Below are 16,975 nucleotides of genomic sequence, written 5' to 3'. Positions count from 1 at the left end.
AGCACTATTTTCAAGTGAAATTTAGATAAACTTGATAAATGATGTCTCAGGAATTATATTCTGCCAACTAGTGACATAACAGTGGTAAGGAAGAGGTTGAATGAGAGGGATCAGTAAATCCCAGAGCAGGTTGTGAACTGCTGAGACTATGCGCAGATTCCATTTTATTATATCTAATATCAGAAGGTTTTACACTTGAGCATAAAGCTGACATTTCAGGAGATTGCACTGCCTCAGTTTTCAACCCATCAGAGGAAAAGGAACCGTTCTCATCTTAGATTGTTCTAATTCTCCTGTATCTGAACTTATTTTCTGCAATTGGAAAAATAGGAAGGTGAAGATCTTTAAGAGAAGAAATGGATAGATTGATTCCAACTGTGAACAAACCTAGATGTACTTGAAAAGCACCTGCAAGACCTCTGCACAGTGTTAGAAATTACAAAACACAGAAAATGGCTGAAAATGAAACTCAAGGCAAAAAGCTTGAGAGCTCCTGCAATGTGACTTCCAGTCCCTTTTCCAATGCTGCACTCTTGTGTGCCGCTGGATAAGTCACTGGGTTTCACTGCTGGTCTAAATAATTCATTAATATATTGACATTAGAAACACAGTTTTGCAGTGCTCCTTTCTCTCTCCCAATGCCATACAGAAAGGTCCCGCGATGACTGTGGCATAAGTGACATTGGAGGAGGTGGAGCCATGGGGAGGTGCAGCAAGGTTCCGCGATGACTGTGGTTGTTGGTCCACCCCCTCTGACATCACTTACTTGTTCCAGAGTAGAGCCGACAGCCGCAGTCATCGCGGGAACTTGCTGCACCTCCCAATGGCTGCAGACTCTGCTCCAGAGCAAGTAAGCGACGTTGGAGGGGGTAGACCGGCAGCCAAGGGGAAGTGCAGCAAGATCCCGCGGCAGAGTAAGGTGGGAAGTTCCAGACCCAGTGTGCCGGCTGTACACCCCCTTGGGGTGTGCACCTGGGGTGGACCGCACCCCCCTCCTTTGGTACACCACTGCATCTATGTGGAACACTGTCAAAGACTTTGCTAAAATCTAAATACACCACTTCTAGTTCATTCCCTCTACCCAATTCTCTAGTCAACTAAGAGCATTGCTATCATTGGCTGGGCTGAGGAGGGGTACAGAACTAAAGCTGGCCTAAGACTTGCTTTTCCAGAAGTGAGGAACTGCTAGCTGGGATGTACATAGTTTTGTGTTTCTACAAGCTGAAATTGGAAGGTAAATCTTTACACAGAAAGCCTAAAACTAACTTAATTAGATGATGCAAACTGTTTTACTATTTGAGATCTAGCCGGGTACTTGGGACCTGGGTTGGCCACAGTAGGACACAGTATACTGGGCTTGATGGACCTTCAGTCTGTCCCAGTACAGCAATTCTTATGTTCTTATGTGAGCCGAGTATAGACCAATTGTGCCATTGTGACATCACCGATGAGGTTGGCTCTTAGGCATTGGTGGAATAAGGCATTATGACATCACAATCTCAGTTCTGGAATGTTGCTACTCTTTGGGTTTCTGCCAGGTACTTGGGACCTGGTTGGACCTTCAGTCTGTCTCAGTATGGTAATTCTTATAATCTTACTCATGCTGAAGACATCATATGAGCTGAGATTTCTGGACAGGGAAAATGGCTTTATTACCATAAATATAGAAGTACAGAAACTCATAGCAATATAATTCTGAAAACAGCAGTCTATAGGTAATGTGATTTGAATGAAACTGAGACAGCACTGAGTGACATCCCCTGGAACAGCACTTCTGCTGCTCTGACTCGATAGAAAACACATCCTGTAAGTAGAGTCTGGGGACAGATTAGGGAACGCAGGTACACAGTGATTAGCCAAGCAACATGGGATTAGCATGAAATATTACACATCTCCAGCACTCATGCAGCATGAAGCATGACCAATAGCTAGCTAAGAATTCCCTTCCTCTGGCCTTTCTGATATTACCAGAAGCTTCATATATTTTATGACATTAGGAAATGAAACCCAGCAGCCTAGACTGTGTGAAGACAGAAATTTCATTAACAGCAGGAGAGGTGAGACACTCACCATCCAATAACTATCTTTGGCTTCTGATTTTCAGTGATGTACCAAGGGGGGCAATCTGCTCCTAATGCAGACCATAAGGGGGTAAGCCACAGCACCAAGTAGTCTCCACAGTCTGGGAACCTATTCTCCTTCTCACAGCGGCAGCCTTCACAACTCACTGCTCTGACCAGCATTGGGTCTTCATGGAAGCAGGAAGTAGGTGGAACCTGGCCAAAAGGAAGGCCCAACACCGGTCAGAGCAGCAAATTGCGAAGGCTGTGCTGCCGATGATAAAAAGCACAGTGGTGTTAATGTACAGAAACAGACAGCACAAAAACGGTCTTGAACAAGGAAAGGCTTGTAGTCGGATGGTCCTTGCACAGACAAGGCACTGCATTGTTTGCTATGGCCCAACATAAATAAGCAAGTTAACCATAAAGAAACCATCTTATTTATCACATTCAAATTAACATGACTAGATATTTCCTGTGGAAAAACAAACAGCAAACACAATATACCATATTGTATATTCTGACTGCAACTAGCTAAAGACCTGGCCTGTAACCATCCTCCAAGCTTCTTCTGCACAGTCCAGACCACACAACATTGCAGTTCAATCCATGTAGAACAAGAGCCGTAAGACCATAGGACGAGACGTTTGAAAATGGAGTATATGTAACTCTTACAGCAGGGGGCGACAGAGTGTTTCAAAAGCCACAGTGAGGCTACATACGCCTGATCTCCAAAGTCGGTACAAGAAATTGGATTATGGTCATAACAGAGAGGGTAATGGGTGTGGAGATGCAAAACAATTGAAGCAGTTTAGGTTGCTACAGGCAACCAGAGTAGAGCAGAAGGCAAAAGACATCTGGTTTTATTCAGTTTAGCAAGTGTAATATGTGATTTGAATAGTGATCATTTTTATTATCTCATCTCAAGCGTCTGACTATTACTTTTTAAGAGAGAGTTCTAATATGCCTAATAAGTCCTGGAGACCCTTGGAGCCAAACAGTTTTGGAAAGCACCACAACTGGAAAAGGTATTTTCTGAATAAACCCTTGTAAAGAACCAATCAGAAAAATATTGTATTAAAGGAGCTTGAGAGACCTCCCAGGACTTTTCCATCACCTCCTCCAGCACACCTGGAATGCTCTCCAGGAAACTGTGAGCTCTGTCGAGCACAGCACTGGGTATGAGTGGCTAGCAGTAGTAGGAGAGACAAAACCAGTGTTTTAGATCGAAAAGAGAGACATGCACGGCAAAGCCCTTAACAAGCACTGAGCCCATCAACTCCAAAAGAGCAGTGAAATGAATTTTGCACTTTTCAGAAGAAATAAGGGAGTTAACCTGCATGGAGCAGCAGTTAAAACACTATGAGTAACCACTGAGGATCCTGCAATCCGCACCAATGACCTTTCAGGGCTTGTATTCTGCTGCACCGAGATGATGCTTGATTATGGCACCTTTCCTGATAGTAAAGAGCATATCATGATAACACCAATTGTTAAAATAGCAAAGAACCCTTCTACTCAGTTATCAATTACCGCCCAATTGCCTCCATTCCTTTCTTGACTATCTGGAACAGCATGACATATTGCATGACTCCCCATCAGGATTTTAACCACTTTTTAGCACTGAGACAGTGCTAGCATCCTTGCTGAATGATATCAACAACCTATTAGCAGAGGTCAAGGTGATCTCGTTATGCAATTTGACCTGAACAGTGCCTTTGACTAAAGTAAGACAGTCGTAACTTCATCATTTGGGCTTTGAGTGACATAATCGGTTTGATCTCTTCCAGAATTGATTCACTGAGAAGAAACCAAGGTGATCTGTTTATACAGAACTGATAATAATAATAATTTTATTTCTTATATACTACTATACCATAAGTTCAAAGCGGTTTACAACAAGTTACATACAATGAGAGTAAGAGATGTTTATAACAAGAAGTAAGAGATGTTTACAACAAGATACATACAATGAGTGTATGAGATGTAAAGGGAACAGAAAAAGTACTTTCTGGGATACAAATTGCAAATGGAAGAGAACCATAGAAACATAGAAGATGACAGCAGAAAAGGGCTACAGCCCATCAAGTCTGCCCACTCTGCCTACCCACCCCCTGTCTATGCCCTAATGACCCAATTTCCTTATCTTGACCCTCGTAGGGATCCCACATGGGTATCCCATTTATTCTTAAAGTCTGGCACGCTGTCTGCCTCGATCACCTGCACTGGAAGCTTGTTCCAATGATCAACCACTCTCTCTGTGAAGAAATACTTTCTGGTGTCGCTATGAAATTTTCCGCCCCTGAGTTTGAGCGGGTGCCCTCTTGTGGCCGAGGGTCCCTTGAGAAAGATGGTTTGAATCAAAAGGAAGTATCTAGTCAGAGATTGGGGTGCATGCAGGGAAAACAATTTGGGTGGAATACCTTTACAAATGGGAAGAAGGATGAGTTAATCTAAAATCAAGAGAATTGGGAATTGGAATGAGGATAGCTGAGGAGGATTGGGCAAGAATTAGGAATTAGAATTTGTTAAAGAGACGAGTCTTCAGTGATTTTCTGAAGTCGGCGTAAGAAGTGGCCTCGAGAATGGGTTTTACGAGCCATGTGTTCAGTTTGGCTGCCTGGAATGATAACATTCTGTCTAGGAACTTCTTGTAAAGACATGATTTCAGGGATGGGTAATTAAAGAGATTTATTCTGCGAGAGCTCTTATTAGAGCTGTTGAGGATGAATTGAGAGGCGAGGTAAGTTGGTAGCATCCCAAAGATAGCTTTGTAGCTGATGCAGACAAACTTGAAGAGTATTCTGGATTCCACCGGCAACCAGTGGAGTATCTGGAAGTATGGGGTGATATGTTCCCATTTTTTTAAACCAAAGATGAGCCGGACCGCAGTGTTCTGAATTAATATCAGCTTGTTAAGTGTCTTCTTATAAGCTCCCAGATATATAATGTTGCAGTAATCCAGCATACTCAAGATGGATGATTTTACAAGTAATCGAAAGGATGAATCAGCGAAGTATTTTTTAATGGTGCGGAGCTTCCATAGGACTGATATACTTTTTTTGAACATTAAATATGTATGCTTTTCCAGGGTTAGGTGTTTGTCAAGGGCGACTCCTAGTATTTTTATAATTTGGTCAATTTCGTAATCATGGCCATTCACGTGAATCGTGTTGTCTTTTATCTTTTCATTGGGAAATGCCAGGAAAAATTTAGTTTTTTCTGTGTTCAGTTTTAGTTTGAAGGCCATCATCCAAAGCTCTATTTGCTTTAGGGTGTTGGTTAAGAGATTAATAAAGTCTGACGACAGACAGGTTAGTGGTAGCACTACAGTAATGTCGTCAGCGTAAATGTAAAAGTTGAGTTTTAGGCTTTGTAGCAGGTGTCACAATGTGATAAGGTAGATGTTAAATAGGGTCGGAGATAGCGGGGAGCCCTGGGTCAACCCGCAGTTGTTTTTCCAGCTGAAGGAGAATTTGTCTTCTTTGAATACCTGATAGGATCTGAACTCGAGGAATTCCTGGAACCAGTTGTAAGCATTTTCTGTGATGCCTAAGGATTCTAAACAGTTCATTAAGATGGTGTGATCTACTAGGTCAAAGGCAGAACTTAGGTCCAGTTGTAGAATCATTGCACTGGTTCCTTGACTGACAAGGGAATGTAGGTGGTTTAGGAGTGAGGCCATAATTGTTTCGGTGCTGAAGCCGGGTCTGAAACCTGATTGGTTGTTTTGCAGAAGGTTGAATTTGTCTAGGTAGGTATTTAATTCAGCGTTTACCAGGCCTTCCATTAATTTAGCAGTAAGAGGGATGTTTGTGACAGGTCTAAAATTGGCTATGTTATTGGATGTTTATTTGGTGTTCTTTTTAATAGGAGTTATTACAATTTGAACCAAGTCCTCTGGAAATTTGCCAATGGATAGTTGTAGGTTGATCCAGTCTAGTAGTTTGGCTTTGAAGTTGATAGGGGCCGCTTTCATCACATTTGGGGGGCAGGGGTCCAGTCTGCAGTATGATTTGGCGTACTTGTTGTAGAGCTTATTGAATGTTTGCCAGTCAATCTTTTTGATGTTGGACCAATTCATGTCGGCTTTAGATGCATCTGGGTCGTGGGGGAAGATGTAGTCCCAGTGGGAGTCTTGAGGGCTTGATAAAGCAAGTCTTAATTTTTTTATTTTTGAATTGAAAAAATTGGCTAGGTTGTCTGCTGTAACTGTGAGTTCTTCTACCGGGTTTGTGTAGGAGTGAGTATCGTACAGGTCATGGACTAGTTTAAACAGCTTGCTGCTGTTTAAGGAGGTGTTCCCTATTTTGTGGGCATAGAAGGTTTTTTTTCTTCTCTTTGGTTATGTTTTTGTAGCTTTTTAACATTTGGCGCTAAGCGTCTCTAGTCTCTGGGGTTCCTGATTTTGACCATTTCCTTTCTAACCTTCTTAACTCTCTCTTTATCTCAAGGAGCTCTAGGTCAAACCAGCCTGTTAGGTTTCTAGGTCTAAACCTTCTTTTTTTCAGTGGGGCCATTTCGTTTAGGATGTGGGTGCTGTTGCAGATCCAGGAACTCATGAATTGATTAAAATCCTCATCTTGGTTGTGAATAATATTGTAGTGAGACCAGAATTCTATGGGGTTGATCTTGCTTCTGCTGGTGTGAAATTGTGTGGGTTTGTTCTTAACTTTCATTGTGGCAGAGGTTGTTTTCCATTGCCATTCAAATTTGAAATTACATATTTTGTGATCAGACCATAGAGAATCAGACCAGGTTTCTGATATCCATCGAATAGTGGGATTTATTGAGTTTATTGAGGACAGCGATACCAGGTCCAGTTGGTGGCCTTTTTTGTGAGTTGTTACCGGGGGTGGGTTAGGGAAGCCTAGTGAAGCTAGAAAGGACCAAAATTCTGTAGTCTCTGGATGATCTGATAGCTCTAGGTGTAAGTTTATATCTCCGCATAAGAGGTTATAAGGCCCTGTTAGAGAATTAGTTAAGAGGAACTCGTGGAATTCTTCTTTGGCTGAGGTCCATTTTGGGGGGGGGAATGTAGGCTAGAGTGATTATTAGGGAGTCTGCTAGAAGTTCTGATATTGTCTACTACACCGTGATCGTTTCATCTAGTATTTTCCTTATGCCATACCACTGTTGCTTAAACTCCTTGAAGAAATCCACAGAAGCCTGGAATATGGTATTCCAGACTGAATGGTGCTGCGATCTTGTGAGAGATATTATGTGAGCAGCTTAATAATGCTGTTTTATTTTGTTACTGAAATAACCTTGTGTTTGACACTGAAATTTGCCATATCTTTGTCCTTTGAGGCAGACTGAGGACAAAACGTGGCCACTTAGGTTTTTAATAAAGAACTACATTTTTCAAGGACCTTGTTTATCTGTGGTAATCCCTGTCTATACATTGCATTCTAGGTAGAGATTTAAAGAATTTGATACAGCCTTCAGATGCTTGATTATGCGGCCTTGACTTCTCTCCTTTGTGGTGCTACTCTGTAGACTTCCAAAAAAGCTGTTTCATTGCTGCAAGTAACCCCTGGCAGGTCACAAACAAATCCACTGCTTTCAAAAAGGTGCTCCAAGACCATTCTTAGATACAGTGCCTCTGTGATGCAAGACCATATGGGTGCCAAGATTTTTAGCAATAAATACTGCCTGGCATTCTCTCCCTTAAATCTATTTCTCTGACTTTCCAGTTCTGGCTAATGTGTTCACTTGAATAATAAAGGAAAAAGCAACCTTTACAGACTGAATTTTTAGGGGTGAGAAAATTCAATTCAACCTGCAGCTGCACATGCCAAGGTCCCAGCTTTTTCATAAAGTGCATTTAATAAAAGGTTTGATGACAGAAGAAAGCAAGATATGAGCTTGTTCAACTCCTCAGGGCTCCCTGAACGATACGCTTTCCCGACTTTTATGCTTTACCTCCAAAGATTTATAGACATTTGCAGAGAAATGAAAGGGCCCTTTCCACCATTTAAGCACAAAAGACCTAGGCTGCGTAACGAACGTTTGCCCATTTCATTAGGATTAACAATACCAGAACCAGACTTGCTCTCTCCTTGGCATGTGGATTCTGAAAACTAGCACCAGTCCTCATTCGGACTTACCACTGCACATACTGATTGATAACACAGTTTGCAAATATAATTTGCAGGCGTAATCTTTCACATGGTTTTAGTGCCGGCGGCAACTGCTCCGACACTCATAGGAATTTGATGAACGTCGGAGCAGTTACCGCTGCTGCCAGTGCTAAAACCTGCGCTACGCATTAGTAAAGGAAGGGGGTATGAAATACCAGCGAGCGTTGGAGCAGTTACCGCTAAAACCCGCGCTACGCGTTAGTAAAGGAAGGGGGCATGCACGTGTAATTTACAGTCCTAAGTTGCCGAGTTCGGACACTGGCTGCTCCCTCTCTGTGTGTGAACAAATCCAAGTATTCTCCTCCAAGTAGTTTCATGAACACTTTACACTGGAACTGTATGAATCGCAGCCTGGATGTATCAATTCCGACTTCTAGGGAAGAATCTATGGAACAGTGCCTGGGTATTTAACTCGTTCTGCAAGATCAGTAGAATCATTTTGCCAGGTTATCTAAGATTATAGAAGGAGTTGAAATCTTTCAAAAAGGAATGGAAAACTTATTTGTACAAGCATTTTTTTTTTTTACCGCAAAATGTTACTGAAACAATTTTATAGACCGAAATGTTTTTGGGAGACTTTAGTGCTTAAATATTGGAACGAGGGAGCGATGAATGTGTGGTTATTTGATGTAGTTTTGTTATGAAGATTATGTGCAACATTTTGTGTTTGTTTTATTGAAATCCGCTTAGGCCATGAGTGGAAAATAAATAAATATGTTCCGTTTAAGATGGGGCTTCACAACTCATTATCTTTGTCTCCTACAATAACTGTGTTACATCACAGCTTTTGATTAAATGAAGGTGTTTACTGAATGGCTGCAGAATTTTTAGTCAGGGAAGGATGAAGGCCTGGTCCCCACACAGATCCAGCTAGTTCTTCCTCCCTCCCTCAATCCCCAATCAAGAACTAAATTCAAAATGCATCTTAAAACCCAGGACAGTAATAAATAAAAAGAAAATTAGATGATACCTTTTTCATTGGACTAAACTCAATACTGCAGTTCGTCCAATCAAAAGGAAACAACATATTTTCTTTTTTCTTTCTATATATTACCTTTAAAAGTGGACTTACACAGCTACTGCACCATTTCATCCAAAACTCAGGCATAAACAAAGCCCTTCTGTGCCATAGGGGGGAATCAGATGCATCAGACTGATTCCCCATTTTCAAAGATAATGACAAACACTTGCACGATGCCTTAAGCCTGTTGTAACAATCTGTCACAACACCACGGAAAGAAAACATGAAACGGCATGACTGGAAAAATTCACCTCAGCGCTGGGTCTGAATCACCCAGAGAGGCTTCAGAGCATTAGCTACAAACTGAATATTCAATAATGGGATGCAGTGGGAAGGGGAAGACCTGCCATTTTGAAGAGGCAGACCTAGTTTGCCTGTATATTAATTCTGTCCTGCCTTAGGGAATGGACAAAGAATTACAGAGCTTGTCACCTTTAGGACTGGATGGCACAAGGGACTGATCCAAGAGCACTCAGCTTATCATTTCTCCATCACATCTGATAGATATTCAACCTCGTGACTTGTTATACCAGTGAAAATAAACCAAAGTTTGGTCATTAAAAACCAGATTAGCAGGTTTCCAAAGTTCTCAAGCTGCTACTTTTCATGAGCTAGAAATCAATTAAATAAAGTGTTTAAGATCTGAAGTGATAGAATCAAGAAATATCGAAATCAGAATACTGAAGAATGTGCTTATTCCACAGCATGAAAAGGGCCTGTCTTCAAGTGAGGAAAACCTTGTTAATTTTATTTTCATTAAGGTCCTCTGGCTATTATACAGTATAAAGGTAGTGGAAACCTTCTGGAAGCCAAGCAGCATCTGTGTCTCATTCCCCTCCATCAGCAACAGCTCTACAGTGTCCAAAAATCTCAGCCAAGCAGAGGCAGGAGCATCAATGCTGGAGGATGGATTTCATGTTGCAATGTGGTGATTCACCGGTGCATTTCCTGCTGCATTTTATTGCGTTCCAGGATACGCAGACAATTCCATGTTCACACTAGTTATTACACCATTTGAAAATATTTTCGTTCCTCATCTTAAATACAATTTGTTGCAAATTTCCCTCCAGAGCCTTCTGGTTCATCAGTGTGTCTAGTGCTGGCAGTTTTCTAATGATCATCAAGGGAGCAGGATGGAGAATGTTAGGTTTCTGTTGATGATTAATTGGGGGAAGAGGGATGGGGGTGACGTGGTTGGCATTATTCCTAGTAACTCAGTACATGGAAACTGTCCTTGTTTAAAAAAAAAAAAAAACCTGTAAATAATTTGTATGTGGCTGTGCTGGCTCTGATCCAGGCAGTAATTTGTTTAAAACCGATGGGACAGTCAATTCTCATGCCCTTCAGGGAACAACTCTGCAAAGAGCCCATCACCTCACAATATAACAGAGTTGCCTGATTACTGGCTACTTATGGAATCAGAGCAAGCAAAGGCATATAGAAAATTAAAAAGCACGATGGACCACTGGTCTGACCCAGCAGAGGCAAATCTTATGTTCTTATGATATTGAACTATGGTCGACGGCATACACTTAATTGGCCAAGCTGGCTAAGGCTAATGGCCTTTTAGGCAGGTGCATCTGGCTGCTTGGCTTTGCTGGCCAGCCAATCAAAAATCAGAGTTGACTAGCTATGTTGTGTGACCGAGCCAGTCAGCGGGCTGTCCAGCAAGTCCAATTTCAGCGAGAGATAGCCACCAAATGGGAGAGACTGTGAGCTGAATCCAGAAGCAGAGCATGGAAGGCATGACTAAAGATCCTGGAGTTGAGGTGGGAAAAGGTAGGAGTCAATCAGACTCTATGGGCAGGGGTTCAGAAAAGAATAAAATGGGGGTCCATGGTCCAATATAATGTTAATCCAACCTGGCCATGAGACAGTGATCTAATGGTTTCATGTACTAGTAAAGCTGGTTGAAGTTTATTATTCTTTCCAAACCAGCAGAATGTTTCAAGCTTCCCCTCTCACCTGAGTCAAAGCCGTACATAGAGACAACATTACACGTGTGTGTGTGTGTGTTCATCACACAGATACACACTCACAGGGCTCCTCTGGAAATGCCCTTTTTCTCGACATCAAGGACTCCCACCTCCAGAGGATCCCTAACTGTTAGCAGACATTGTATTTACACTACGCTGAACACAACCACTAATACAGGCATCAGCCAGACTCACGTTCAATTGCAGGTCATCAACCCATTGACCGATGAGGTGGTAACCAGGATTGGTACGGTTCGTTATCTGATACTGGAAGATGTCATAGCGCCCTGGTGCATCACCATTTTTATTAAACATCACAGGTGTGCCAGCACTTCCTGCAGGAAGAAGAAAAGGAAACCCATGGCTTCTTTGTTATTGGTTGGAAGGATCAAGACCAACATTGTAACAATATGCCCTCTCGCAACACTTTCTGAAACTGTGGGTTGGGACCTCAAATGGGATTACAAAGCCTGTCATGACTCACAGGCACACCATTATTCTGCACCTTACCTCAGGAGGGTCACACAATGTTATTTGGCCAAAATCATGGGGTCATTGCAACAAAAAAATGGACTAATGGATGCCCCTATTCTGTGACCATACATGCTGCTGATCATAAGCCTGTGTTGTGCTTTTTCCGGAGAAAATGGTTCTTCATGGACTAATGGCATCAGCCCAGTATCTGCTGAAGGAAGGAACACAGCCCAACATCTAGACTTCGATCAGGCCACCAACAGAGCACATTCTTACGAAAAGAGAACACAAGCGTTTCACTTGTAGAGCAACCAAATTAGTCCAGTGTTTGAAATTGATAACATATTGCATGGCTGATGTGGCTTATGCCAGTTAGAATTTACTTCAGTGTGGAAAAAGGCAAAAAAACAATTCTTGGCAAAGCTTCATTTCTGGAGGATGTGCCTGAAAAGCCATTCTGCCTCTAGTTTTCAGATGAATTCATTAAATAGATTACATGAAAAGGCAACAGTTAGATCGCAAAACCCCTACCATAAAACCCATTCATCCCTACCCCCCCTCTACCCCCATTCCCATAATAGCAGAAATCAAAGCTTAAACAGAAACTATTCCTAATCAGAGCCCAAAAGCCCGGCTCTCAGAGACTTACAAACCTGTTGACAGATCATTTCCTCCCTGTGCTCACAGCATTCCACTACAGAGGAGCCATACAACTAGAAGTGCCCTCCGAGCCGAAGATGAAAGAATCTCATGCAGAGAACACCAAAAGCCCCTCTGGGAGGAAAGTAGCAGCCAGGTGGGCTCATCCCTAGTTAAAGAGCAGTAGGACCATGCAATCATAACTGGATCCTAAATGATGCCTGCAGTCAATTGCAGCTTCAAAAACAAAGAACTACGATAGTTCAACTTGCTCCCTGCTAAAGCTGACACCAAAATATTCAAGTTGTCCCTCTTTAAAAAAACATCCTGAGCTTATGAATTAATTGAGCTGATAGACCCAACTTCAGCACCGAATCCCTATTAGCCTCACTAATCTCTAAGGTACAACAACTTCATTCTCGCAACAAATTTGCTGTACTTCTACATTTCGACCTCTCCGCAGCTTTCGACGTCGTCCATCATGATATCCTAATCTTCCAACTCTTTGACTTCAGCTAATCCAGAACGCCACGGCCAAGCTTATTTTCGCTAAAGGCAAGTTCGACCACGTCTCCCCACTCCTGTCCAAACTTCACTGGCTCCCAGTTCACTCCAGAGTCCTCTTTAAATGTGCCTGTTTAGCTTTCAAGATCCTACATGGCATCCTCCCTCCCGTTATCCCACTCTTCTGGAACTCCTCTAACCCTAATTCCACTAGATCCTCCCAAAAACTGAAACTATCATTCCCCTCTGCAAAAGGTATATCCTGCGTAGGAAAACTAGGAACATCCCTCCCCTTTAGAACCACAGAACTCTGGAACAATCTCACATCCCCGCTCAGAATTTCAAGCTCCCTCCAATCCTTCCGCAAACATCTGAAAACTTGGCTCTTTTCAAAAATCTAACACCTCCCACTCTTTGGTACCCTGACATTCTTTATCTTCCTAGCTCCTTTCCTATAACCCTTCATTGTAGCTCCTTTTCAACCTAACCCTGTAAACCGTGTCGAGCTCTATGCTTGTGGAGATGGTGCGGTATACAAACCTAAGGTTTAGTTTAGAAACATAACAGACACCACCACCAATGTGTACTGTATTGACATTCAGTTTCACCATGTCCAAGCTTACCAATGAGGTTAACTTCTTAAACCGCTGGCACAGACAGCAATGGATTCCTCACCATCCAAATTAATATCACAACACTTATCCATGGACAAGTAAAGCATACTATCCAAAGCTATTGCACCATCATATTCAAACAGCAGTTCACATTATCCATATAAGCCTCTGGCTCTTCCCTAAAACCCACAAACAGCTAGACGTCATCAGCATAGAAATACAAATCGACACCAAACCATCTACTGTAAGTGACCCAGTGAAAATAAACCAAAGTTTACCAAGGAAAATACGTACCCTATGCCACAATAAATCGAATAGGTGAAGTACCTGGGCATTTAAACTGAGATCAGGAAAATGAGTGAACCCTCTCAACTTCCCACTCCCAGGTCTTCACATTGTATCTGGTCTGCCCCTTCCCCTGGGGAAAGAGAACATTTGATTCCAACTCCAAGAGACACTTGTGCCTTACTGGCCAATGAGGGAGAGGAGGAGGTTATGAATGGAGCAATTTTGAGACTGCAGAGCTTGGGAATGAGTCCCAGGATCACCAGAGCAGAGAGGGGGAGAAGGTGGAGGATATAAAGCAAGGACTCCTCCTCCTCATCCCCTAGTCATCCTTCACCCTTCAGTGCTCCTTGAAGATGAGGAGGAACACGAGTGTGAGAGGGAGAGAGTGTATGGATATTTTGGAGAGTGACAGTTCATACCCACCCCAGACTCATCTGCTCCAAGTTCCATCTCCTTCTAGTCTTGTTATTGGTCATTAATAGCATCTCTTTTATAATGGAGTTTGAGCTGGGATGCATTTTGACAGTAGCTTCCAAATTAAAGAAGAGGATTCTGCAAATGTCTAGATGTGAACTTGAAAAATCAGAAACACATTTAGAAGAAAAGGACTCAACTAACTTTTGGGACCTGGTTACATCATTTTCTGACTGATGATGGTCATTTTTGTTCCTTGCTGCAGGAGAATGTGAGAATTTTGTACCCACAGAGGCAAATTCTATAAACGGTGTCCTACCGCTGTCTAACCTGCCATGGGAGGGTCCTAAGAGATTAGGCCGCAACCAAAGCATCCCAGAATACACTGGGAGAGAGGCCTAAGATTCCTATGGGAGGTGCCTGGGTCAATCAGGGTCAGGCCCCACCCCGGTGCATCCCATGATGCACCAGGAAGGGGAAGGCCTGCCATTCTGTGGAGGCAGGCCTGCTGGACAGAGAAAGAAAGGGAAAAAAGCTCTATCTGTTTCTGCATGCAGCTGCAACAGCAGGTGGCATGGAACCGACAAACCTCCCACCACCATGTTCATCTTCCAGGAATTAGTTTGTAGGGGGAATTAAGAAATTGCAGAGGAGCGATTCTCCTAATACTACTGCCTTACTTCTGCATTACACTCACATTAAGCTGGGCCTTCCTCCTACCCAAAAAGCATCTTACATCACCCAAGGAAAATGTGTACCCTATACATTCTCCTTATCTAAACTGGGGCCTCAGCTGGTTTTGGTTTGTTTGGTTTTTAATTAAAGTATGCAAAAGTTTATTACTGAAAACATAATAAATTAGCATTGCTTTTATCTTGTCAATGGTCTCATGTGAAGCAGGATGATCAAAAATGTAAAGTAACCCAGAAGAACCGGGAAAGGTTTCTGAAAACAAATGATTTTCAAGAAAAATGGAAAGTGTGTCCTGAACATCAGGAGCTGAGTTTTGCTTCTGATCTAATCTTACATACTGACTTCCCGATCCATCAGAGGACCACCCAATGTGGTTTCCAGCAGTTCATTTCAAAGAATGCAAAGGCACAACCAAACACTATGTAATAGAGATTTTAAAAAGCATCTCCACAGGTAAATGGTAACAGCTATTGTACAGTAAATGCCCTTCAAGCATTTGATCAGAGTTTACTTTCAAATGTTGAATAGCTAACAATAAGGGTTCCAAAACTATATCAAAAAGCAAAGGAGATAGTGGACAACCCTGTCTAACTCCCCTATGCAATTGAAAATGATCCGATAAATTATTATTAATATATAATCTTGTTAACACACTAAATTGAAATACCCTAGTGGGAAAACTTCACAAAATCATATAAATCACACACTTCCCACTTATGTTTAAGTGCAAAATCTAATCTACATACAGGAGGCAGCCTCAGTAATAGAGCCTACGCGTAGTCGTATTCAATGACTGGGGTATTCAGCGTAGTTGTTTTAGTTCTTTTTTCTCCAATCATTGGCCATACTCCCGTATCTTTATAGTTTTCAGAAAAATAAATTATTGAATAAATTATTAGAAGTCTTTTATAAATAAAACGGGTTAAATTAAATGGTTTAGTTTGAAATAAAAGATACGGGAGAATGGCCAATGATTGGAGAAAAAGGAGCTAAAACAACTACGCTGAATACCCCAGTCATTAAATACGACTACGCGTAGGCTCCATTACTGAGGCCGCCTCCTGTATGTAGATTAGATTTTGCACTTAAACATAAGTGGGAAGTGTGTGATTTATATAATATATAATCTTGCCATAGGGGAGCTAGACAAAGTTTGAATCATTTGAATAAATCCCGAACCCATACCAAACCATTCCAATGCCTGATACATGAATTTCCATTCCACTCTATCAAATGCTTTTTCCGCATCTAAAGATATGGAAAAAGCCGGTTCATTTATGCTTTTAGTTAAATTTAATGTGTGAAAAGCCAATCTAGCTATTCAACAGACAAAGGGGATACAGGGTATTCCTCGTAATGATTGGGAGTATAAGTTCTCTGCTTATGCCGATGATATTTTACTATATTTGAGAAATCCAGGTTCCTCCATTCCTTGCCTGTTAAAGTTGATTGAAATGTTTGGAAAATTTTCAGGTTACAAAATAAATTGGAATAAATCTGAAATTCTTCCACTCAATGTACATTGTTTAAAAAGTATGTTTGATTCATTTTCTTTTGTTTGGAAGGAAGATGGATTAAAAACACAGTAGATGATGCGGTAAAGGAGAATGAAAAACTTTTATTAAAAAAGGTTACAGAATTATGTGAACATTGGAATCCATTACATTTATCTTGGTGGGGGAGAGTTCAAACTGTTAAAATGATGATATTGCCTGTGGTTTGCTATCAAATGGGTATGATACCAGTATTTTTTCAGGGGTCTTTCTATAAAAAATTGAATTTGATTATTATCAAATTTATTTGGCTTGGTAAAACTCCTAGAATTGCTTTAGTATCTTTACAAAAACCAATTAAGGAGGGTGGGGTAAATTTTCCAAATTTTTATAGGTACCATCAGGCCTATATTTTACGTCAAGGTATGGATTGGGTCCTCCCGGAGCTCATTGAGTACACTCCTGATTGGTTATATTTGGAATGGCGACTCTTGTTTCCTTTACATCTTTCTCATGTTCTCAGTATCAAGATGCCCAGATTATATAAATAAAATAGAATTTTAATGGATACTTGGAAAACCTTACGATTTGTCAGTAACTTAATAACTATTCCTATTAACAAATCAACTAATCAAACCATATGGCTAAACTCCAAG

At 41.5% G+C, this 16,975-nt stretch overlaps 1 protein-coding gene across 8 annotated transcripts in view; it reads right to left on the bottom strand.

The window, feature by feature from the left end:
• Window positions 1-16,975, bottom strand: part of GRM7 (glutamate metabotropic receptor 7) — a 430,791-nt gene that overhangs the window by 114,480 nt on the left and 299,336 nt on the right. For all 8 annotated transcript variants that reach the window (XR_004537403.1, XR_004537404.1, XR_004537405.1 and 5 more), the window contains one exon: window positions 11,396-11,535. Coding sequence is in view for 3 of the 8 variants with exons in the window: in XM_033926677.1 (XP_033782568.1) it covers window positions 11,396-11,535 (140 nt within the window). In the remaining 5 variants the exon portion in view is untranslated. The remainder of the gene's footprint in view (window positions 1-11,395; window positions 11,536-16,975) is intronic.

This window comes from Geotrypetes seraphini, chromosome 17, assembly GCF_902459505.1.
Source record: "Geotrypetes seraphini chromosome 17, aGeoSer1.1, whole genome shotgun sequence".
NCBI lineage: Eukaryota > Metazoa > Chordata > Amphibia > Gymnophiona > Dermophiidae > Geotrypetes > Geotrypetes seraphini.
This window is presented reverse-complemented; position numbering and strand designations above follow the sequence as displayed.